The sequence below is a fragment of the Rhagoletis zephyria genome, unplaced genomic scaffold, assembly GCF_001687245.7.
Source record: "Rhagoletis zephyria isolate East Lansing unplaced genomic scaffold, Rhagoletis_zephyria_1.1 Rzeph_scaffold_00337, whole genome shotgun sequence".
Lineage (NCBI taxonomy): Eukaryota > Metazoa > Arthropoda > Insecta > Diptera > Tephritidae > Rhagoletis > Rhagoletis zephyria.
Genome location: NW_016157421.1, coordinates 113,617 through 139,251, shown reverse-complemented (window position 1 = coordinate 139,251; position 25,635 = coordinate 113,617). Strand labels below are relative to the sequence as shown.

Below are 25,635 nucleotides of genomic sequence, written 5' to 3'. Positions count from 1 at the left end.
ATTTTGTGCCAAATTGAAAAATTAAGTGCCATTTGAAGTAAAATAGGAACAAATGGCACGGTTTGAGCCAAGTTGGCATCCCTGCTTCCAATAACTTACAAATATAAAAATGTGAAATATCGAGGGCTTGAATTCATTAATACCCTCTATCTGCAATTTGCACAAAAACTAATTTGGGATTTTAGAAACCATCTGGGACTTATTACCTGTCGTTATATAAGGTAACATTAATATCACTTATGACAGTTAAAGCTTAGGTGGATTTTTATATCAGAATCCCATCATTGTGAAAAGTGTGCAGATAGGGGGTATTATTGAATATAAACCCTCGATGTTTAAAATATATAAAAATTTTATTTCAACGTATACAAAAAATAAATCTACCTGCGTTACAGCACGTCGTGAGACGGGGAAGGGGGGCCGGGGGGGCCCGCGGCGTAGCGTGACGTGGTGTGCGCGCCGGTCGCGCTGGGTACGCGGGAAGCGAGCGCGAGCGCGACGCGCGCGGTGTGGCGCGCTGACGCGGGCCGCCGCGAAGCTAAGAAAATTTAATGTTTGAAAGAGAAATAACGTCAATTGATTTTATTTCGTTTTTAAAAAGGTAATAATGTCAATTGACTTTATTTCGCACCAGGGTGCACCAGATGCTCAAGGAATATTTCTGCATCAAAAATAAAATTTTGAAAAAAATGTCGCTTACGTTATTTTGGCGGTTAGGGCTCGATATCGTCCCGTTTCTGCGTTAACCTCGTATCTGCGATAGAGTTATTTTAGAGAGTGTAAGAAACAAAGCTAATTTTCTTCTCCTAGGATACAGTAAACGCATTTTTTATTTAATATTTCTAGTTCTATTAACACTAGTGAGCACCCACATAAGGTCTTTGTTTTATTTTCAAATAGTGTGACACTTAAATTGCTGTTATAAGTGGTAATATTAGTTTTCCCAAAAATTGTAGATACGTGGTTAAGGCAGAAACGGGACGATATGCAACTGTGTATAAAATCTAATTTAACGACTGTCTGCTAATATAGATAATATATTTACATATAAATTAACAAATAATTAAAAAAAGCCTCCACACACTTCCTAAACTGGATTTCAAGTTGAAGGCACGAGAACGCACTTAAAATAAAATCAATAGAAAATTTTGATTTTTTTTTTTTTGGTTCATCAAGGCTGGATTAGTCACAGCGGACAGAATATTAGACTACTCAAGTGTGAATCTACCAAAGTGTAAATGTAGAGTAGGTAAACGTCCACACATGGCATCTGAAAGGCGAAAAGAATCATTTTGTTTATTTATTTAAGTAATAAACACATTTGCGCTGAAGTGGCATCTTTGCTATGCAAAACGAGGCATTGTTTTAGCATTTTTCTAAATATTTGATTGCGTTAAATTTGAAAAAAACTAGTTAAAATTTGGGCGACCTTCAAAGTAAATATTTATTTAAGACCTTAGCATCTGTTTTATTTAATTTATTTATAAATTATCGTCTATTGACTGCTTCTTTCTCGTTTACTTTCCAGCGAAGAAAACTATATTAAAAGGCATTTCTGGCACATTCCGCGCTGGCCAATTAACAGCGATTATGGGCCCCTCCGGGGCAGGTAAATCGAGTTTGATGAACATATTAACTGGTCTGACGTAAGTTTGGAGAATATTAATGATACATACATAATTATATAAAATAATGTATATTTAATTAAATAATGCAAGTCTGAATTTGAAGAAGAATCTTAATTTGCATTCGACTAAAACAGGCTTATTTTAATATTTATTAGGTACTTAATCTATTCTAGATGGCTATCAGTGGCTTTGTAATAAATTTCTTATGAAATAGTAAAAACACAACCAAAATTTAAATATTGCAAAACATTATCCATTAATACCTATGTAAGTTAGCTTAGGTTAGCTTGGCTGATGCGTACGATCTCACGTAGACCATTGGTTGGACATTAGGTCATGTTATGCGGCAGTTCTATATGAGGGACTCACTTATATTCAGGAACCTTGTGATACCCTTTAAATCACTTGGCGCTTAGCAAGAATGTACATACGCTGCTAGATTAGATTAGATTCGATTAGATTTAGAAGAGAGCGCAGATCACCTATATAGTTACGGTGACCGAGAATGATCTATTGTAACAAATCTCTATTTGGCCACAGGTCTTCTTTGATCAACCTATTACTAAGAAACCTCGCGAGGTCCTTTGGCTGTATGTGTGCTTCTATATACCGTGATCCCAGGAAGTGAAGTCTAGTGCTAGTGATGGCTTTATAGTGGAAAATAATGTTCGCTGCTGTTTTCTGTCCTTCATGGCACAACAAATACTGATCAGAGTTTACAACTCCTATGTTTGGCAAGTGTTTCGTTTCCCTGCAGTAGCCGGTAAGAAAACCTACTTCATGCCTACTGAGGTGAAAAAGTTCTCCGGTTTTCCTTGCTGATAAATCGGGAACGAAGGACTTAGCCAGTATGTTACCTTCCGTACTTGTTTAGTAATTTTGCGCTTCGGTCTTCATCCAAATGAAGTAGTTTCACCTAATTTAGCTCCATAAAAAGTCGTGTGACTATGAATCAGTTTGCATTCCCTTTTTTAGCGAGAATATTTTCCTCTAATTTCCCATGACTCCATTGAGTCCCGATGCCCAGATGGAGTAAAACTGGTCTATGGATTCGATAAGTATTAAAAGCTGAAGGCAGTCCCACACCAGCTTTGAGGTAATCTCGTGCGCTGTAAGAGCCTGGAGCGCCGTTCTGCTGTTCGAGTGTACCTACATATATAGACGTATTTGTTCGTTGTCCCAATGTCTACATGCTGCCTCAGACATAGTTCAATGGCGTGCACCTCGGCCTGAAAAACAGATTACCTTGCTCTATTCTGGTGAAAAGGAGCCTTCTTCGTTATAAGCCGTAGACTCCTACTCCGAAGCCGTGGTCAGAATTAGAGCCATCAGTATGCCAAATGTAGCTGTCCTTCCGGGTTTAGGTCATTTAGCGTTAAGGTTGTCCAAGTTGGTTCTGTTGAGAACAAATACCCTAAATTTTTATGCGATTTCCTTGTCGTTATAGTTTACTGAGTTTGGTCTGCGTGACCTTCACTTCTGCCATCTTCCATCAGGCGGACTCAGCATAAATTGGTGTGCGCAGAGTGGCTGAGCCATCGCATCGCATCGCATCGGTCGCATTGAGCAACAACTTTTGAAACCAACGCCATTTTTTCAGGTATTTAATAACCGCCTGGCTGTAAGTGAAAATGTAGATATAATGACCGGGAATCGTATCTTATTTTACCGGCGATGCGATCCTTGCGATAGCGAGATAGTTTCGTCTGAAAAAACATTGCAGTAGTCAGGAAGGCGGAAGCCAAAAGATACCACTAATTGTTCCGAATAAGTCCCAACCCAACTTCTTTGTCGAGTTTTAACTCATCCGTGCAAACATTTCTGTGATTTCTCTGACTATACTCAATGCCCACTTCCTCTCTTGAGGGATTACAGATCATGAACTTGATCTTGGTAATGCGGATGAGTGCGACTTATGTACATAGTCGGTTGTAGGAAATCCAGTAAGATCGTCCAAGATTTTGTAGTGTTCGATATGTGGATGCGACGATTTATGTCAGTGTTACCAGCCGTCGAACCTTGACTACTTCTAGTTGGTCCTTAGCGCTTGAGAAGAGTTTTAGCAGAGCCAAGGTGGCTAAGTCGCGATATGCCAAAAGCTAGACAGTGACACAAGAGAAGTTCTTGTGCGCCCTCTTTACTTTGTGTCGCCTAGGTCGTTCAGATATCTCAATGTGTGTCGGGTGTATATATTTGTAATGCCGAATGTGCCATTTAAAAAATACCATAGGGCTATTCAGGATCTCGTACATTTGTAAATTTACAACAATAAAATGCCACCGCTGGTATAGTAGCAACCACAAAACTTGCAAATGCAAATGCACTTCCAAGACTATTAGCACAAGATCCTGAACGGCCCTAATGTGGAAATAAACTTAATTACATTTTTTATTAGCTTAATGACACAGGTATTTTTTAGTGAAAAACATTGCCATAAAAATTGTTGTAATTTAATGCGCAGTGGAAATGCGATATGAGCATAAATTTAATTATTCAGCTCACCCTTATGTCAACATATGTATGTATGTACATATGCATATATGAATGTATATGTATGTAAGTCTGATGGAACATTTTTGTTGGTGATGCGTAATTAATGCTTGGGTTTTTATGGAATTAATTGCCGCTTTAATTAAATATTTACATTTCACTGTCTAAATGCCTTGAATGTTTTGCAAAATTATGCGCAAATATAATTAATGAAACAAGCAAAAACAAAAGCATACATACATACATACATATGTATGATTTACATTCATTTTCCGTTTGCTTTTTCATTCTATAGCACAAGCGGCGTTACCGGTACAGTACACTTTGGTGACTCACCTACGAAGTCGCGCAAAGTTTGTTGTTACATAATGCAAGATGATCACTTCCATTCGTGGTTCACGGTTGAGGAGACAATGCTGCTGGCAGCTCAGTTAAAGATCTCCAACGATTCGATGAACATGAAGGAAAAGAAAATGCTGGTAAGTGTTTATGCAGCGCAATTACCGAGTATTATTTATTACAACTCAAGGTCAAGTTCAAATACGATCATGTTGCGGTAAATTAACTTTGCCCAGCTAAATGTTTGTAATTTGAATACAAGAAAGTTTAGGGCTGGTTTCTCCAACTCAACTTAACTTAGTTAAGTCAATTTTCTTGACTTAGTCAAGAATAAGCTGTGTAAAACGTAGGCTAACTTTTGACTTAAGTCCAAAAAGTGGCTAAACTAAGTTAAGTTGAGTTGGAGAAACCAGCCCTTTGTGTTTCATGGTGACGATGATGCTCCCATACCTAAGAAATTTCAGTGCAAGTTATCGAGATATTCGCCTCCAAATTAGCCGAATTTGCCTTAATAGCTGATTTGCCTTTTAAGTCTGGTTTCTCTGAGATTGGATAAAAAGGTAATGTTTTTTTTTTGAAGCGAATTTGAAAGCTAATCCAACCTTTCAAACTTCATTTGTCATTATGGTCTTACATCCATTACTCGTTACCATGCGCACAGCTAAGCGAACAGGTCTTTGGCAACCCTACAGAGACGCACTCAAAGTTTTCAAGAAGGCCATAAAGAGGCTGAAACGCGAATATTGGCAAAACTTCTGCAACCAACAACATAGAAGAGAACTCTGAAGCTAACAGGCTGAGGAAAGTTCTCTCGAAATCCTCTTCAAGTATGAACTAACGAAATGCTGGAGGTCCTTATGAGCACTAACTTCAAGGGGCTGCTCGGTCCACACCTCCCGCTTTTCGCCCGGTCCTTGGACCTACTTCTCTCTGAGTGATACCGTTAGGGACGTCGTAAGTGAGGAGAGGGTGGAATGGGCTTCAATTTCCTTTCAGCCCTAAACATCTCCGGGCCTTGACGGAATCTTTCCCGCTTAACTACAGGAAGCTCAGGACATACAGTGCCCCCTGCTTTCTCAGATTTTTACGGTCATCACATACCACACGAGTGGACAAAGGCAAAAAAAGTTGTATTCCTTCCAAAAGGCCGCCTAGTCTCGAGACAGCTAAAGTTGAAGGTGTCAGCTAAACTAACATGTGACTTATTAATTTATTGTTCTAATTGCGTACAATTAAAATTATTATTTCTTTGCTATAACATTTAACTTAATTTACACTTTCAGATAGAACATTTATTGGACACCTTAAAGCTATCGCCAGCTAAATTCACACGTGCTGGAAATTTGTCAGGCGGTCAAAAGAAACGCTTGTCAATTGCCTTAGAATTAATTGACAATCCAGCGGTGCTGTTTTTGGATGAGCCAACAACGTAAGTTTTTTCGGCATTCACTTTAAATTCTATAATTTGCTACTGCATCTGGTTAAATATTACATATGTATTTCTTCTAATATTTTGCTAACCTTTAGCGGCTTGGACAGCTCAGCCTCTTCGGATACCATACAGCTGTTGCAAACGTTGGCCAATGAGGGTCGCACAATTGTCTGTACTATCCATCAGCCCTCCTCTCATGTCTACAGACTTTTCAATCAGATCTATGTGCTGAGTCGGGGACACTGTACATATCAGGGAACGCCGCAAAATACAATTGATTTTTTGAAGACGGTCGGTTTGGAATGTCCAACATATCATAATCCAGCGGATTTTCGTGAGTATAAATAAAAAACAGTATTCTGAGAGATTTTATAAGTTTCCAAAAATTAAATTAAATAAAAAAACATATCCTTAGAGAACAAAAAAATCTAAAATGAAAGAAATATAGATTAAAAAAAGAAAAACCAAAATAATTAAAAAGATAAGCCCCTAAAAATTTAATTGAATTAAAAAAATTATATTTTTCTTTTAAAAACCATGAAACCTTAAAATTAAAAGAAAATAAATTTAAAAAGTGACAAAAAATGTTTCTACAAATTAAATGATAATAAAAACTTTAATTTTTTAAACAATAAAATTTAGAAACTAAAAGAAAATCAAATTGAAAATGGGGGAAAAAATTAACAAAAAGTAAAAAATTCAAAAAAAAAAGTTTCTAAAAATTAAATTAAATTAAAAATATAGATATTTTTTTCATCAAAATAAGATTAATAATTGAAAGAAGGGAGCAAAATGGTCTTTGAAACCAGGTTTCCTATATTTTAATCTTCTAATATATACATATAAAAATCTCGTGTCACGGTATTTGTGGTCGAACTCCTCCTAAACGGCTTGACCGATCTTTATGCAATTTTTTGTGTATATATGGTAGGTATGAGAATCGGATGTAAAGTATATTTCACAGATGCAGGGGGCGTGGCACCTCCCATACAAACCGAATTTTTCATATTGCATATCTCTGGAAGTGTTCATGGTAGATGGCTCGACCCTATTAAGGTGGCATTTCAGCGTACCTACTATTTGTTATAACGGGTGATTTTTTAAGAGCTTGATAACTTTTTTTTTAAAAAAAACGCATAAAATTTGCAAAATCTCATCGGTTCTTTATTTGAAACGTTAGATTGGTCCATGACATTTACTTTTTGAAGATAATTTCATTTAAATGTTGACCGCGGCTGCGTCTTAGGTGGTCCATTCGGAAAGTCCAATTTTGGGCAACTTTTTCGAGCATTTCGGCCGGAATAGCCCGAATTTCTTCGGAAATGTTGTCTTCCAAAGCTGGAATAGTTGCTGGCTTATTTCTGTAGACTTTAGACTTGACGTAGCCCCACAAAAAATAGTCTAAAGGCGTCAAATCGCATGATCTTGGTGGCCAACTTACCGGTCCATTTCTTGAGATGAATTGTTCTCCGAAGTTTTCCCTCAAAATGGCCATAGAATCGCGAGCTGTGTGGCATGTAGCGCCATCTTGTTGAAACCACATGTCAACCAAGTTCAGTTCTTCCATTTTTGGCAACAAAAAGTTTGTTAGCATCGAACGATAGCGATCGCCATTCACCGTAACGTTGCGTCCAACAGCATCTTTGAAAAAATACGGTCCAATGATTCCACCAGCGTACAAACCACACCAAACAGTGCATNCTTGAAAGTTAGGGGTGAAGGTCTCGAGGCCCCGTAATATTACAAGATAAATGCTTCACTAAAAATCATGAACGGGAACTGTTGGTGAAAATGTTCGACAAAATATTTCAATACAAAAATTAATTTTGGGCGGGATGAAGTTCGCCGTGTCTGCTGGCAGTTTATAAATTAATTTATAATTTGTAACAAAAATAAATAAATAAATGTTGTTGCTTTTAAAACAAACAAATCTTAATATCAAAAGAAAATTAAATGCAAAAAACCAGACTTTCACTGAAAATCATTAATCTTCTAAATTGTGAAAATATTAGTTGAAACTATCAAAAATTCTTTGCATTTTCATTTTTTTCATTACTCCGCTTCCTCAGTGCTGGAGTGCGTTAATGGTGAATATGGCGATCATACCGATGGTTTAGCAGTCGCTGCTTTGCAGCCCAAATGGCGACACGATTACGATGCGGACGCACAACAACATTTAGATGGGTTGAATGGTGTACAAATTGTGAAAATGATTGAGTCGCAGCAAGCAGCGGAAAAGCCACATTCACCCTCGATAACGCCGCCAATGTCCGCTACGAAACATGTTTACCCGCCGCCTGAGTGGATGCGCCTATGGCTGTTGATCGGTCGTTGTCATGTGCAATTTTACAGAGATTGGGTAAGTGTGTGGAGGCAAGACGGCGTGCATGGCAGAAGAAGTGGAAAACGAGCGATGAAATATAAATACTGATTATTAATTTATTTTTTCCTCCTCTGTTTTTTTTTTTTATTGTATTTCGACAGACGGTGACCTATTTAAAGTTGGCCGTGCATATTATATGCGCTTTGCTGATTGGTTTCATATATGGTGACTCTGGTTCGAATGCAACGAAGCAGATTGCAAATTTAGGTTCATTCACAATACACAATACATATCTGTGGTATACGACAATGATGCCGGGGCTTTTAAGATGTAAGTCAATATTTTGAATTTTATATGCAATTTGAGTAAAAGGAGGTAAGACAAATAAAGTTGGGGGATTTAAGTAGTTTTATAAAATAATAAGTCGGGAGGAGAAATCTTAGAAAATAGCCTAAGTTGTGAACTATCTTTTAAAACTACAAAATATTGACATTGTTAACAATATCATTAACCGCAGCAATAGCACTTCCGATAATGACATTAAATAATATTATAGTTAAAAAAACTAAAAACACGCTTTTATTACAACAAGAACTAAAAAGTATAAAATAATTTGTAGATATAGCGATTCCGTTTAAGAAGAATAGGAAGTTCTCTAACCTGATTTAATTTAACTGTNTGGCAACGGATATCGATATGAGTAGGGACTATACTGTCATAAAAGCTACCAATAACGACATGGGTAACAATAACAACATAAAACGATGATATCGACCATAAGTTTTTAAATAAAGTACATACATATTGGGAATTTCACCAAAAGATATCGATGTGAGTTGCCATTAAAGTTAGAACGATAAAAATATGACGATAACGGTAACGAGAACGATAACAGTACATATGTAACGATAATATCTACCGTAGCCTTTATCATGGTGGTATTGATAACGATGGCACGATACCGATAACCATCAAAAATAACGATAACAGAACTGATATCGAAAACAGTATAAAACGATGACATCAAACAAAATCTATCATTGTAGTGTTGGAGACGATAACGAATGCCGCTAACAGTATATAACGATAATATCAATTGTATTTATTATGGTATTGAGAATGATGGAAAAATATATCGATATGAGTAACGATTATACCGATAAGGGTAAAGAGTAACGATAACAAAACCGATAGCAATAATATAATAAAAAGGGTTATATCGACCGCAATGTCTATCATTGTGGTATTGAACATGATGGCGAGAAATTTTTACTAACCACTATACTTATAACGATAAGAACAACGATAAAGATATCGATAACAACGATATTGTTGATCGTTACGTATATCATCAATACTAATGATAACGATGAAAAAATTTGAGTATCGATTAGGCTGGTGGCAAGAAATGTTATGTGTAACTGTTTCATCGATAACGATTAAAAAGTAATGATAAAGGTATCGATAACAATAATAACATGTCTCTTTAATATCTTTCGTTTTGTCTATCATTATGGTATTGATAACGCTGACAAAAATTTTCGATTCAAGTAACGAATACACCGAATACGCTAAAAAATAGCGACAGCATCGATTACAATACAGTATAAAAGGATGATTTCGATCGTAGGCTTATCATTGTGGTATTGATTACGCTAGGAAGAGATGTTGATATGAGTAAAATTTTTATCGATAAAGATAAAAATACTGAAAGTTATTTCGATACCTAAGTTACAATAAAAAATTATTTTGTCACAGATTACAGAGAAGATTACACTGGTCAGCAATGATTTTGGAAAAGAGCAGCTCTTTTCCAAACTAGGACCTTGTACTGATTACATATACAAAAAAAAAATTGTATTTCTTAAAGATCGATTATATCATGCAGGTGAACATTTTTTCAGATAGCCAGGTGGCAATTCAGGCTCTCTGTTGTTGTCGTTTTCGTGGCTTTTCAATCCTACCCAGGATTCGCCAATTCTTCAATTGTTGTCATCTTTTTCGACTAGATCGGATCGAAAGGAAAGGAGTGTTATGTGATACGGTGTTTGGTGTACTGAGATGAATCTTTAAACGCAGGAAAAACATTAGGTACGTCGGGGTCAAGTCTGGATAAGTAGAAGTTTAACCTACAGCAGAAATCCACGAAATTGTCCCGAAACCCAGACGCGTTGCCAAAAACTATCGGCCAAATACCGAGACACTCAGAAAATACAACACATAGAAACCCGAAAAGTTCTAAAAAATCTCCAAAGTTCTTAAAAAATTCCCGGAAAATAAAAGACGAAGAGCAAGGGTGAGAGTCGAGTGGCCAACCAGCCATGAAAAAAAAAAATCATATGCCACCACCCCAAATAGAACAAAGTTAGCAATTATTTTCCATCTCTTATTAATTATTATTAAGTGCCGTTTACACAGTGCAGAGTTAAGAGACGTTAATTGTTAATTTTCAGCACATTTATTATTCATTATTTAACAAAAACAAATCCTTATTTTCTCATTCGCTTTCAGTTCCACAAGAAATTAGTATAATCAAAAAGGAAACATTTAATCACTGGTACAAATTGCGAACCTATTACATGGCAACGCTGATAACATCCACTCCGGTGCATGTAAGTTTAGTAGTTTTAGATTTAAATTTTTAATAGAATTTACATAGAGCACGCTCCACTAGTATGCGTATCACGTGTAAAAATTAATATATATTTAATGGTGTTTTTCTACGCCTTTTTCTAGATCATATTTTCTATGACTTACATCACAATCGCCTACCTGATGACGGATCAACCTTTCGAAATCGAACGTTATGTCAAATTTATGTTAACAGCAGTGGTGGTGACGATATGCGCTGATGGATTGGGCGTGCTGTTGGGCACGATACTAAATCCAGTTGTAAGTAAATAAGATATTTTCGAAAGGCGCTTCGCTCTAATATTAAGAAGAAGTAATATCATAAATTGATTACTATCAAAAATAAACTAAAATATGAAATCTCAGTGAATGAGGGAAGCACTTAAGTAGAGTTAATTGCTGTAAAAATAGCATGTGTCGAAATATATAGCAGCTAGGATAAGTCAGATATTTTAAATCCAAGTTATTCAGCTTATTAGGCATATCAGAAAGACGTCTGTTAAGTCCTCCACGGACCAGATCGGCGTCAACGGAGTGTAACTTTCCAGTCAAGCAGGCCAAGATTTAGTATATACAAACTTTTCTACGCTGAATCAGCTTATGTTTATTAGTTTTACAAGTATAATTGTCCGGAAATATGAAAATTGCCTTGATTATTTATTTATTTCATTTTTTATTAAAAAAGAACCTTAGGAACATTTGCATTCAAATTGCAATTAAAATTTAATTAGTTGCCACTATATTGAAACGATCGTCATTGTCTAGTGCTTATCATTTTTCCATTGATTTTTTTTTTTATAAATAAATATTCATATAAGATTTATTAAACTGCGACTGTTTGTTTCCTTATTTTCTTATTTACAGAACGGCACGTTTATTGGCGCTGTATTGACCTGCTTCATGCTAATCTTTTCCGGATTTCTTATACTACTCACTCATATGTCGAGTTTCATGCGGGTACTTTCGTATTTGTCGCCGATCCGCTATGCCTTGGAAAGTATGGTGCTAGCGATATATTCAAATAATCGAGGAAATATGTTCTGTCCGATGGATGTGATGTATTGCCATTTTAAGTAAGTTAATACGCAAATATTAACATTAAATTCAGTTGGACATCTATTGTTTATCAGCGGTTGTTATTTAGTACATTAGTGCAGAATTGTGGTCTACATATGGCGGTTCGGGAACGCTAACATTGCGACCTTGCTAGTTTTATTGTTGAGAGACTTCACGAGAGAGAGTTGTAGACCGCTGAGATTGCCATTTACCCTTTGGACTGCAACCTGAATAAGTTCGCTCATCTTCGTAGGGGCTCCTGTATCCCATGGAAGGACCGCGGAAAGGTCGAAGGCCTTGCATTATGCGAGAGCATCAGCCCTTTCTTTGTCGGCTATCAGGCTCAGAACTAACTATACATGTATATGTGCGCATGTCTTGTATTACAAATAATGCATTTCCGATGCTGGGGAACCATTTCTTCGGCTGTGTGTATTAGTTCAAAGATCGGGCTTTCTTAATGAGAAGTAGGGTAAAGGTTTTTGGAGAAATCTTCTTTTCTGAGACTTTGAGACCACCAAAGAGTGAAATTTTGAGGTGTATTTCGCAAAAAAAGGTCCCCCATATCTTTCGAGATACCCTAATGCAACCTCATGAAATATTAACATATGTTTGGGGAGTTTATATTTATATACAGGGTGTCCTAGATCACCTGTCCACTTCTGCTGAAATGGAGGCAAGCCGGGAGACCCTAATACGACCAAAATATAGAGCATCCCTGACTTGGAAATTCATACTTTTTCGTTTTCCAATAAAAATATTTTCTTCCATTTTAGAAGTCCCTAACACGACCAAAATATAGAGCATCCCCGACTTGGAAATTAATAGTTTTTCGTTTTCCAATAAAAATATTTTCTTCCATTTTCGAAGTCCAGGACGAGTTGACGTTCAAAGGCCATTTAGAGATTGAAAAAGGCACTTCCTGGAAAAAAGTTCCAAATAAAGTTACGTATTTTTATCCGCAGAATCCGGATCTGTAGTAGAAACAGGTATATTTCGGTCAAAACCGTAAGTCGATAGTATGACCAAAAGACAGCGCTTCTCCGTCTTTGTGGCTCATATGTTTGCGTACGGTTGAAGTTTTGAAAAAAACGCGATAATAAGTTCTCCGAGAATGTTACTGGTTCACGAATTTTATTACAATTTTGTCTTTGATATGTAAACTTCTTAGCTCTCAGTCCGGGTAAAATTTGCGTTAACCCAGCAGAAAAAACAGACAATACAAATTGTATTTGCTTCAGGATTATTTCAGGCCTATTTAGTGACTTGTTCAGTATCATTTTACCGACTAGTTCACGTTTATTTGAGGACCATTTTGAGACTAAGTCAGGAACATTTGGGTCTAGCACCAAGAAAATTTCATGACTACCTGGTACTTACGGATTATTTTTGTTTATTATTTTATTTCTTAATTATTTTTGCGTTAATGAAGAATGCTCCCTAATAAAATTTTGTCGTATGTTACATTTGGCAACAATTTTGCAGACATATTTTATGACATTGGATAAATGTGATAAAAATTTGAAAGATCTTTATTAATTTTGTATAACTGCATTATTTATCAATCGTATTTCGCTCACTTTTCATATACATAGGACGTTTATTTATCCTATATGTATATATTAGGCCTTGAGGCAGAGTCACGTAGGTGCAATGAACTTTTTAATAAAATACCGCATTTATTTTTTTCTTTCTCATATTACTAAACATTTTTTTTTTTGCAAATAGGCTCCTCTGGCCCTCATGGTCTCATATTTATAGATATTATATTAAATATACTTTAATTTTTTTCCACAGAAACGCCAGCACAGTGTTGCGCAGTTTTGGTATGGAAAATGGAAATTTCGGAATGAATATATTTATCATGATTTTACAGTTGTCAGCGTTCAAAGGACTAGCTTACATTATGTTGAAGCGGAAGCTGCGAGCGTAAATTATTAACATATGTACATGTGTCCATTAGGGTGAATCAGGGAAAAAAATATATTATATTCTAAGACTTACGCCACAATATTTCGGAAGTATATAGAGATTTACGTGAGCTGAACTGTTTTGAAAATGCCATCAAAAAACTCATTACATATTTTGGTTATGTTGATACAAATTTTCAAATTTTTATGCAGACCTTTACAGGCGGCGTGCGTCTGACTCGCGAGTCGGTTTGGATGTGTTAGTGAAAATAAATATGTGTTCAACTGAGGTAATTTTTTAGAAACACAAATATTTTTTAAAATTGATTTTATTTACAAAAAAAACTCGAATTTCGGAAGTATTTTCAAGTCCCAGCTCACGTAAATCTTAATAAGTTTTCATTTTTTTTTTTGGGCGACAGTCTTAAAATATACTAGATTTTATAATTATGTTGGAAAAACAATAAGGGTTTTTTAGTATGAATGGTGATGCACCCTAATGTACAAGCATAAAAATACATACTTAGAGCTAAAATTTTATATTTAATACACTACGCACATAGTTATGTGCATATGTAACTTAAGGGTTACCATAAAAAATATTTTTATATTAAATAATTAATCGGTGTGTTGTAAATATAAGGCTTACAGCCAATTTCACGAAAGCAATTTAAATGAAAAATGATTTAAATTTTTTGAATTTTTTCCCCATTTAAATTGCTAGTGAAACAGGCTGTTAGTATAAGTAAAATTAGTTAAGAAATATGCTAGAATGTGAAACAAAAAAGTCGTTTTTAAGAACTGAAATAATGTGAATATTTAAAATATTGCCGAACCAGCCAAAAATTAGTTACAAAGAGAACGATATTCTAAAAAAAAGCGATGCCTATGGGAAATAATTGTGCACATAACTAAATACAAATACAAAAAAGAAAAAATTAAAAAGAAATCACATGTCCAGCCAGTCATTACATATATACAAAACATTTGCTTTATTAAGAACAATTTTTTTTAGAACAAAACATGCCGCAAAATCATATAATTGTAAAGCGTTTTACAAATGCACAATATACTTAAATACAAAAAATTATGTGTGATAGTATTATAATACATAACAATTACATAAGTTAAATAAATATTTACAAACACAAATAACGATATGTACATAATACATATGTATGTATGTGTATTTATGTATGTTGATGTAACATTTACAAAACACACAAAAATTAAGAAAAGAGCAAGACACTTGTGCATGCTTACATATATGTATATTAAATAATAGTTTATGTGATATAAGACGTTCGTGCCTACATACTTATTGCATATGTAATTACATTTTTGCATATAAATATCTACTTATACATATTTATCATATACGAGCGTGTACAATTTTAAAGTACATACATACATACACTTATGTATTTAGATGCAAGCACAATTCTATGCAATTTTTTATTGAGTAGATATGGAAGAATTTGTTACATAAGATTGCAAACGAGTACAGTTAAGTGATTGTAACATGGCAGTTTAAGTTATATTTTTATCTGCACGCCAATGTTAAGCGAACTAATAACGATGAAATACATACATACATACATGGAAAAAATAAAACTTTAACCAATTGCTGTTTTATTTCAGTACCTAAGTTGGTGTCATATTTAGCTGTTCCTCTATGTACAGTAATAATAATAAAAATAATAATAAATAATCGTAAGGGCTAAGCTCAGCACCTTACCTGGGTCACACAGGGCGGATCGTAAACGGCTTACTCCGGTAGGTTAGCTGCAAATAACCAATAAGCAGTCCCAGCCGAAGAGCGGCAGGAGACGAGGACCTGATTTAAAAGATCACAAATGCTTGATGAATCTCCTGTGTCCCGGCGAACAGATGCCGCCTCCCAAAAATCGTCCCAGGATTGAGACCATTTAGATCCTGTTCATGGCAAACTGAAGCATGTATATGATTAGTTCGATAATGGGCTGGCGAGAGCAGTGCTCCGCCACTTTAGTATGTGAGGGTGACACCTCTCAGAAATGGCTGGTGGGCTAATGCTGCAATCGCCCCCGTCTCCTTAAAACCCTGGCAGGTCTTCAAGTACGTTCAATACACGTCGTCATTTAGTTGGCCGCACAGGTCCAGTTGAGATTTACTCCTGGTTTTGCGCTGTCTTGGCTCTGAACACAATATCCCATAAGGACTTGTGTCAACCCTCGCGATGGCCTGCTCCTTTAAGAGAAGGGAACTTCGGGACACTTAAAAGCGACAGTGCTACGTGTGAAGATAGCGGCTTGAAGCGGAGACCCAATTGATTGGAAATAAATAAAATAAAACAAATAAATGAAACCAACGTCGATGTTAAGGAGGAAGAATGCAGCGCATTCAGGAAGAGCAGTAGAGTCGTGCGCTCCCCGCCACAAACTCCTCTGCAGGCATGCCGGCACCACGAGCACGGAGAAAGCCGCCGACGTGGCGCAATAGGCTACACCTTGCCAAACGACAACTCCCGGCAGCCGGGATAATCGTCGTCAAACGCCGGCTGCTGCAAACAGCGACAAGCATGCCAACGCAAGCTTGGGAACTTACGAAGGCATTGAAGATGAGCAATTGGCACAGATTCGGCTCGTCTTGAAACAGATGCAGAGTGCTGTCTCCAAGCAGAAAAATGTGTCCATGGACATAAAAACGGATATGGCCCAAATCGAGGAGAGCTTAAATATACTAAGCTACCTCCGAGAGCAGCGCCGGAAGGGGTCTACCCTTTCCGAGCTGCGGAAAACTGGCCCTGGCTCGCAAAAGAGAGGTCGAACTCTATCCGACTCCCCTACAGGCGAGCCGGAAAAGAAAATAATACTAATTATAATAGTAAGACGTAGCAGCGTCCGACCCCGCTGCTCTCTGCGCGGTGGTTGGGGTTAGCAATCCATATCGCGGCCGAGCCTGATTGGTCAACATGCCAGGTTTCCTTTGTTCTATAGGGTTCACTGATGATTACAGCGTCTGCTCTTTGTTCAAGAACCAATTGATGACCTGCTGGACCAATTGCGCGATATTATAACCGGCCACATAATTGTTGCTGGAGATTTCAACGCAAGAGGCGTGGAATGGGGTATGCCCCAAACAAACACCAGGGGAAGACTGGTCCTTGAAATGGCAGCCCGCATTGGCCTGACCATCCTCAACACCGGAACGACCCCTACATATCGAAGGCCGGGTTTTGGATACTCTATCCCCGACATAACCCTGGTCTCAGAAAGCCTTCTCCGAAGGGCTGACGGATGGAGAGTGATGGAAGACCTGAGTGGTAGCGACCACAACTACATCACCTTCCAAGTCACTGACATCACGCGAGGGCAAANAATTCCCAAGGTATTTCACCCACAACGGGAGAGATCCACAATAGGGAGTCTTGTACCAAGCTGGTCGAAGAAACTATGCGCTGCATTCACCGGGCATGCAAAGCCGCAATGCCACAGAGGAGAGCATGGTCAGGTAAAAAACAGGTATACTGGTGGAATACCGAATTGCTGAGCTGCCATAGAATGCGGCGTCTCGCAACGCGCGCTCGTGGTAGACCTGAGTCGCTGACCAGAGCAGCAGCCTACAAAAGCGCTAAGAAAGCACTTGGGGCCGAGATACAGAAGAGTAAACGGAACTGCTGGAAAGCGCTATGTGACGAAGTGGATCGCGATCCTTGGGGCCAAGGATACAAAATAATGACTGATGAGGTCCGAGTTAAGAAAATAGTGGATGCACTACTTCCCACACACCCACTAAGAGCAGATATAGCGTTCGTCGAGGAGCAAGCCGAGGCACCACTGTTTTCGACAGACGAGCTGACGTTAGCCCTGCGAAGTATGAAAGCCAGCAAGGCTCCAGGCCCCGATGTCATACCAGCGCCGGCAATCAGGTTAGCAGCAAAAGTTAGCCCTGATCTCCTGCTTAACAGGTACTACAGCTGTCTTAGGGCCCGGGTCTTTCCAAGCCCATGGAAGAAGGCGGGGCTGGTACTTATACCCAAGGGCAAAGGGGACCCAAACTCTCCTTCATCTTTTCGACCAGTCTGCATGCTAGACACAGCAGGCAAGATGATGGAGAGTCTGCTCAAAATACGCTTGACGTCAGCCATAGAAAGCAAGGGAGGCCTTTCACCCCGACAACATGGCTTCAGCAATTGGCGAAGTAGTGGAGGTGGTGCATAATGCCGAAGAAGCCTGCAACCAGGCTCGGCCAATAGTGTTGTTAGTCATACTGGACGTCAAGAACGCCTTCAACTCGGCAAGATGGGCCGACGTGCTGGAGGCCTTAGGACGGTCATTCAAGGTTTCAACATACTTGCTAGATATGATCCGGGACTACCTCAGAGATCGTTGGCTTTTGTACGATACAACACAAGGTGAGAGAAAGAGACGTATAACCGGCGGAGCGGCACAGGGATCTGTACTTGGTCCGGACCTCTGGAACAGCTACACAGAGATCGTGCTCCTCACCAGGAAACGGATCCCGACAATTATAAACATGATGGTCGGACCTCATTTCGTGACAACTTCTAGGTCTACAAAATATTTAGGGGTGACGCTTGACAGCTCACATTCTGGGAACACATCCATGGAGTATGTGAAAAAGCTGCGCAGAGCACGGTGGCTCTAAGCCGGCTGATGGCGAGCGTGGACGGCCCGAAGCCATGCCGCAGGAAACTTCTGATGACAGCAGTCCAGTCGGTGCACCTGTACGGGGCAGAAATATGGGCCGACGCATTGAAAGCCAAAAAAATACCGGATCAAAATGTCTTCGGTCCAGAAAAGAGATTTACAATCTCAGTGCCGAGATAGGTCGAGCAGCTGTCGCGNGCGTGGACGGCCCGAAGCCATGCCGCAGGAAACTTCTGATGACAGCAGTCCAGTCGGTGCACCTGTACGGGGCAGAAATATGGGCCGACGCATTGAAAGCCAAAAAAATACCGGATCAAAATGTCTTCGGTCCAGAAAAGAGATTTACAATCTCAGTGCCGAGATAGGTCGAGCAGCTGTCGCGGCAAGGTCGATGGACGCTCACCCTGATAGCCGACCTTCCACATGGTTGAACAGACCGCATGGGTAAGTCGATTTCTACCTGACGCAATTGCTCCCCGGCCAATGGTTACTTCCGAGAATATCTTCATAGAATGGGAAGGGTGGACTCACCGTTCTGGTACTACTGTGGAAACATCGAAGATAACGTGCACCATACATTCTTCACTTGCGAACACTTCTTGATTTCGCGCAGAATGTTGGAAGAAAGATATGGAGACATAACTCCGGACATCATAATTGGGTTTACCCCGTCTCCAGTGCAGACAAGTGGGAAGCAGTTGCGAGATACGTGAAATTCGTACTCCGCTGCAAACGAGAAGACGGATGTCTACTGAGGACACCCGAATGAAACGCCCCTACTAAAGAGCAGCCCCGAGGCTCTAGCAGCCGGATGCAGATGCGAGATTCTTGCGCGGGCGGTGGCAGTTTGGGTGTTAGTGGGTAGCCCAACACGCTTCGGAGTTCCACATTCGGGGAAGGTAGTATAGAGACTAGCGCCCCCGGCCAGTGCATAAAGCATTTCCCTCTGCTACAAAAAAAAAAATAATAATAATATTTTGGCGCTTACATTTTTTCCTAAGCTTTGGCCGAGTTTCTCCTCCAATATATGAGATGCGTCTTGATATTCGTATGCAAATGGAGGGATTTACAGGTTTGAGCCGCCTCCGGACGTCTAATGGTTGGTATAAGAAACTTTTTTAATGCCAGAAATAAACTCGGAGGTTTTCCATTGCCTTCCGAGGGGCGACGGCTGGTAGAAGAAACGTTTCTAATTTAGATGTTGCTCAGACCAGGGTTTTAACCCAGGTTCTGGTATGTACCTCTAACCTTTTTTCTCCCTAGTGGTACAATTTAAAAAACGAAAATGGCTGCGTCTTCTGAAGTTACATAGGCGAGTGTAGAGAGGTGTGTGGTTTAGTAATATGAGGTCCAGGGTTGCTGGTTTCTACTTCGAGCGGGGCTGAAAAGACGTGAATAGTCCATTTTTGTCTTGATGAACGAGCTATTTACGAGACAGAGAATCGAACGAAAATCAGACTACGATGTATTCAGCGATAGCCCAGAATAGACTGGCGCTTACACAAATGTGTAATGTTTGGCCGAGCTTCTCATCCATTTTGTGGTGTGCGGCTTGGTGTTGGGGAGGGACCTACAGTTTTACGACGACTCCGAGCGGCGATTGTATTTTTATGAGAAGCTGTTTTTCCTGGCAGAAATGGCCTCGGAGGTTTGCCATAGTCTGTCCAGGGGAGACCGCTATTATAAAAATACTTATTATTTTCTTTTGTTTTTTAATGCTAGTCGGAAACTGGGGTCGATTCCAATCTCTGCGTAATGGGAGGTACGCCTCGATAAAAAATTCAAAGGCTTTAAATAAATTCAAATTTATGTTACCAGTTTGTAAGGCAAATGCTACTAAGTTTGGTAGCTAGAATTTATCTTTCGAAGCAAGCACATTTTTTGGTATAAGTACACATTAGTGGAACCAGGCCAAAACTCACCTTGACAAGATTGTAATAAATAAATACGTCCCTACAAGAAATCTTACTGGCAAATGACCGGTCAGTGCTGTAATTTCCTCATCAGAAATTCGAGGATAATATGAAAAACCTGACCAATTCTTTGTGTACATGTGACTATGCGTCCCTTTCTCACATGGGGTTTTTACCAGCAGTGCTAAAAGGTCTATTTTCTACTTATTGTATTTCCTAAGGTTATTTTTACGAATGTTTTTCTGTGTATTGGTGCATATTTAAGTGTGTAAATGAAGAGGTCAGAAAAAAGTCCTTTTCTTGTGGGGTTTTTAACCGACTTTACAAAAAGAAGAGGGTTCTCAATTCTTCTGAATATTTTTTTTTGTTAATGTATGTTATCGCATAACTTTGGACCACGTTAACCGAGTTCTATAATTATTTTTTTAAGGAAAGGTGTTACCCCACAGGAGGTCCCATACTAATTCGGTTTAAATCCGATCACTGGATCAGGAAGAAATACGCGATAATCTTAAATTTTTATATGAGAATTGAAGTCGGTTTAGTTTTTTGCTTAAAAATTACTTGTTTGCAAATAACTTTCAAATGAATTAAAGTTAATTCTCGCTTTCGGATTATTCGGACAGGTTCTGCAATTAACTTTGGAGTGAATATCAATCAAATTCGCATTGAATTCAAATTGGAAGAGGTCGAAATTCACCTGCTCATAACCGGAAATTGAAAATACGGAAAAATATTTGAGATTACAAATTAAACCGGCATTTAAGTACTAATTAACTTACTATCTTAGAACACACTACATCTAACAATTTTACATTGCATGCTACACTAATAAATAAAAGATTTAATAAGCACTTTATTTTGCCAATTAGTGCAAAATTACTAATAATGAAAACGTACAACGGAAATGTGATTTGCATATTAGCAAATTCGAAAAGCCTAATGGGAGCAAAAAGTTGCCGTACCTAGAAAAAATAATCCAGTCTGCGCAAGCCACGAAATTGTAATAGAGTAAGTTTTAAGAGGAAACTAAATCAATGCTATTATGAACTAAAAATACAAGATCACGCCCCTGTTGCGCACTTTCGCCACAATTATAATGAGTTGGCCTTTCTAGTTATCTACGTTCTTTGGTAAAAGTGAGAGTGTATTGCCACTTGCTTTCAGTTGAGCTTAAGTTCTTGATACGTGTAACCTCCAAGTTACTCTATATTTTTTCTGCCCGAGTATACATGTATGGCAACACCATAAATGTGCATCTCCTTTGATCTATTACCATACATTAGCTGTCAATGTATTACAACAACAAATGTCAAATAAACGAATACGGTGCAGGCAGATTTTCACGGAAGTTGGAGAAAAAAATCTATTTTCTTGAAAAGATTTCAACTTTAGCACAAATAATCATGTTCAAATCTAGTTTTGAAAAAAATCTGGGTAAGCCAAACCTACAGCTAAGCATTTGTTATGGAAATTGTGACAAATGGGGAAAGAAAATGACTCATATGATGCAATGCACTTCTGATAAAATGCAAAGCACAAAAAAGCAACGAGGGTGGTGGGTCAGCGGACTACATACAACCTTTGTCGTTATAACAGAATAACATCAATTGGCCACAAATGTTTATGCACTTATTGGCTTTTTAAATTTTTAATTTTCGTATTGCAGAAAATGCAACCAGCCACCTGCGGTTGGAACCCGATTGGCCATCAATTCTAGTAATTTGCGATGAAATCAACCAAAAAGATGTCACGTAAGTGCGAGATACGCAGATATAATACCACTTATTATATATGTATATCTGTGCCTCTGTATATGTACCATGTATTAACTTATTTTCTTTGTTTTCGCGTTTTTAAGGGCCAAAAATGCTTTTGCTGCAATTAAGAAAAAAATGAGTTCACCTAATCCACATTCGGCTTGTTATGCGCTCCTGGTATTAGAAAGTATTGTGAAAAATTGTGGTGCACCCGTACATGATGAGGTCTTCACGAAGGAGAATTGCGAAATGTTTAGTAATTTCCTGGAGCAGACCCCGCATGAGAATGTACGTCAGAAAATGTTGGAATTAGTGCAGACCTGGGCGTACGCTTTTCGTTCGACCGACAAGTATCAGGCAATAAAGGTGAGCATGCATGTAGTAGATGTGAATGTTTGTTGAGCAAACGGAAGAAAGTATGTATAATATAATCATGCGAATGAAGCAAAGAACACAAGCAAGAAATGTAATTAAATTAGTGCATTTTTTGCATTCACAATTGCACATTTCATTGCTTTGTTAGAAACTTGTATAAATTTTAACTCTAAAAATGAGTTCCGAATCAGAGTTAAGCCTAGAAGAGGAAGTAAGTTCTAGTGTTGTAGAAATTGATAAAATGCTCAAAAAATTGTCTCCTTCAAGGATACCATGACTATATTGAAAGCCAAGGGACACACTTTCCCCGAGTTGAAGGAAGCTGACGCAATGTTCACTGCCGATACTGCACCTATATGGTCGGATGGTAAAGTGTGCCATCGTTGTCGTGTTGAATTTACATTCACCAATCGGAAGCATCACTGCCGCAACTGTGGACAAGTGTTTTGTGGGCAATGCTCGGCTAAGCAATGCCCACTGCCCAAATTTGGTATTGAAAAGGATGTATGTATTTCTTGCGTATAGAAGTTTAAGCTATTATTAACTAAACAAAATGTTTCTCGAATAGGTGCGCATTTGCGATGGCTGCTATGCCATGCTACAACGACCGAATGCGAAACCGGCGCTGCGTGCTGCTGAAAGTGACTTGCCGGCAGAATATTTGAACAGCTCGCTTTCACAGCAAGTGCAGGTGTGTGTCACTAAGAGTCAATGTAGATGTTAATAAATTACTTTTTAATAAATCCTTTTGCAACTACTTTTTATATATAGACGCCGCCGCGCAAAAGTGAGCAAGAACTAAAGGAAGAAGAAGAGCTGCAATTGGCATTAGCACTGAGTCAGTCGGAAGCCGAAGAAAAAAAGAAGCAAAAGCAACAAACTGTGAGTGTGAAGTGTTATCTTATCGGGCGACCGTTAAACAAAGAAAACTTGTTTAATTCAAAGCAAAATAATAATTTTTTTTTTCATTATAGTCATTGGCTGCCTATCGTTTGCAACAACGTTCACCCAGTCCAGAGGCACCCCCAGCTCCGAAAGAATATCAGCAGGAAGAAAGCAATCCAGATTTAGCTAAATATTTGAATCGCTCTTACTGGGAGCAAAGAAAAGTAAACGAATCTCCCTTAGCAAGTCCATCAGCACCAAGTCCAATGCCAACCCCACAACCGCAACAGGCACCAACTCAGCCGAAGGTGATTATCAATAATTACATAAAGAGATATAGTTTACTAATTCAAATGATTTTCACTTTCAGCCTGCTGATGAGGTACAAATTGACGAATTCGCTGCTAATATGCGTACACAGGTTGAAATGTTTGTGAATCGAATGAAATCGAATTCCAGTCGAGGTCGCAGCATTGCAAATGATTCGTCGGTGCAAACACTCTTTATGAATTTAACATCGTTGCATTCACAGCAACTTTCCTACATCAAAGAGATGGATGACAAGCGCATGTGGTATGAGCAGCTACAGGATAAGCTGGCACAAATCAAGGATTCGCGTGCCGCTTTAGACGTGTTACGCCAAGAGCATGTAGAGAAGCTGCGTCGCATGGCCGAGGAGCAGGATCGTCAACGGCAAATTCAAATGGCACAAAAATTGGAGATAATGCGACAGAAGAAGCAGGAATATTTGCAGTATCAACGTCAACTTGCATTGCAACGCATAAATGAGCAAGAACGCGAGATGCAGTTGCGCCAAGAGCAGCAGAAGGCACAATATCTCATGGGTCAGACCGCTTTCCCCTTTATGCCACCCGGTGCTGTTGCCGGCCCACAAGGCTCACCCTCGCATCTTATAAATAGTGTTTACAATCCATACGCCTTTCATCCAAATTCTCCAGGGCCACTGAGCGCAGGCGGTGGTGCTCAATATAATGTACCTGGCGGCATGATTAATGCAAATGGTGCACCTCCTATGGGTGGACCCAATGCCATCCAGCCGGGCATGTATGCACCAGGCGGAGTATTGCCAAATCAACCGAATCAACAACATGCAGGCATGATGATGCAGCAGGGTCCAGTGCCAACACAGGGTATGCTGCCAGGAGCGCCACAAATGGGTGAAGGCATGCAAGGTCAGTTTGTTTTGCGAATATATCGAAAATTCTTTTTGCACTCTTTGTTCGACACCTCTAAATTTTAGCTTATCGTGTATGACAAATGTAGATGAGTTTCAAATTCAATTTCGTTTCCATTTCAGTTCAACTACAACCACCAAACACGGGCTTGGGATCATTGACACTGCAACAACAGCATTTGCCGGTTCAGCAACAACAACAGCAACAGCAGAACTTGCAGCAGCAGCTGCCGCCGCCGCAGCAGCAGCAGCAGTTGGCTCATGTAATGTTACAACAACAAAATGTCTTGCAAAATCACCCACCCATACAAACGATGCCACAGCAACAGCAACAGCAGCAGTTAGCACAACAACAACAAGTTACACAACAACAAGTTCCACAACAACAAGTTACACAACAACCACAAGTTACACAACAACCACAAGTTACACAACAACAACCATTACCACAACAACCCGCACACCAACACCAGCAACCGCCTGAACAGCAGCAGCAACAACAAGCACAGATACAAGCTGTTGCTGCTGCACCCGCACCACCACAAACGGAACCAGAGCCGGCGGCTCCTGAGGAACCCGCCACTGCGGAGTTAATTAGCTTCGATTAATTGTCTTTTTTTAATATTTTAAATGTTACTTGTACTCATAATCGCATGCAAAATGTATCATTCCTTGAGCAAAAATGTAATGAAATATGAAATTTTGATCACTTAAATTATTATTATATTATTGTTTTTTTATGGATGCAAACTTTTAAAAAAAATAAGAAATATGTACTGTATTGATACTGGCGTAGCTAATATGTAGACACATAGTATTTGCCGATTTCATAACATTTAAGTTGCATCCTTAATACAAAACTTTGGAAAATACTAAAATAAGCAAATACTACTAGGGAAATAAAATGTATATACATACATACATATATGATATTCGAAAACGAGAAAAGGTTGTTTATTCAATGGATAAAATATCGGACGTCTCAGCAGAAAGAGTGGAAGCTTTAGTAGGGCCACTCCGTTGTCTCCCGAGGTAGTCGAAGCTCT

General features: G+C 38.7%; 2 protein-coding genes across 7 annotated transcripts in view; both read left to right on the top strand.

The window, feature by feature from the left end:
- LOC108359080 (ATP-binding cassette sub-family G member 1) overlaps window positions 1–13,881 on the top strand; it is a 69,618-nt gene extending 55,737 nt beyond the window's left edge. For all 6 annotated transcript variants that reach the window (XM_017610742.1, XM_017610744.1, XM_017610745.1 and 3 more), the window contains exons 3-12: window positions 1,529–1,646; window positions 4,414–4,597; window positions 5,741–5,886; window positions 5,985–6,223; window positions 7,959–8,248; window positions 8,374–8,542; window positions 10,724–10,824; window positions 10,949–11,104; window positions 11,708–11,916; window positions 13,697–13,881. In XM_017610742.1, coding sequence (XP_017466231.1) covers window positions 1,529–1,646; window positions 4,414–4,597; window positions 5,741–5,886; window positions 5,985–6,223; window positions 7,959–8,248; window positions 8,374–8,542; window positions 10,724–10,824; window positions 10,949–11,104; window positions 11,708–11,916; window positions 13,697–13,832 — 1,748 coding nt within the window. In that variant the 3' untranslated portion in view covers window positions 13,833–13,881. The remainder of the gene's footprint in view (window positions 1–1,528; window positions 1,647–4,413; window positions 4,598–5,740; window positions 5,887–5,984; window positions 6,224–7,958; window positions 8,249–8,373; window positions 8,543–10,723; window positions 10,825–10,948; window positions 11,105–11,707; window positions 11,917–13,696) is intronic.
- A 7,784-nt stretch (window positions 13,882–21,665) lies between these two features.
- Window positions 21,666–25,289, top strand: Hrs (Hepatocyte growth factor regulated tyrosine kinase substrate). The gene is made up of 9 exons (XM_017610738.1): window positions 21,666–21,811; window positions 22,044–22,128; window positions 22,236–22,500; window positions 22,777–23,013; window positions 23,078–23,200; window positions 23,281–23,391; window positions 23,484–23,702; window positions 23,765–24,587; window positions 24,713–25,289. The coding sequence occupies exons 1-9, from the start codon at window positions 21,667–21,669 to the stop codon at window positions 25,195–25,197; spliced, it is 2,493 nt and encodes an 830-aa protein (XP_017466227.1). The 5' UTR covers window position 21,666; the 3' UTR covers window positions 25,198–25,289.
- The last annotated feature ends 346 nt before the right edge of the window (window positions 25,290–25,635 follow it).

Coding starts and splice junctions, on each gene's coding strand:
- Hrs (XM_017610738.1), top strand. CDS start 21,667: ATGTATTACAACAACAAATGTCAAATAAACGAATACGGTGCAGGCAGA. Junction 23,014..23,077: donor AATTTGGTATTGAAAAGGAT/GTATGTATTTCT, acceptor TTTCTCGAATAG/GTGCGCATTTGCGATGGCTG. Junction 24,588..24,712: donor AATGGGTGAAGGCATGCAAG/GTCAGTTTGTTT, acceptor TTTCCATTTCAG/TTCAACTACAACCACCAAAC.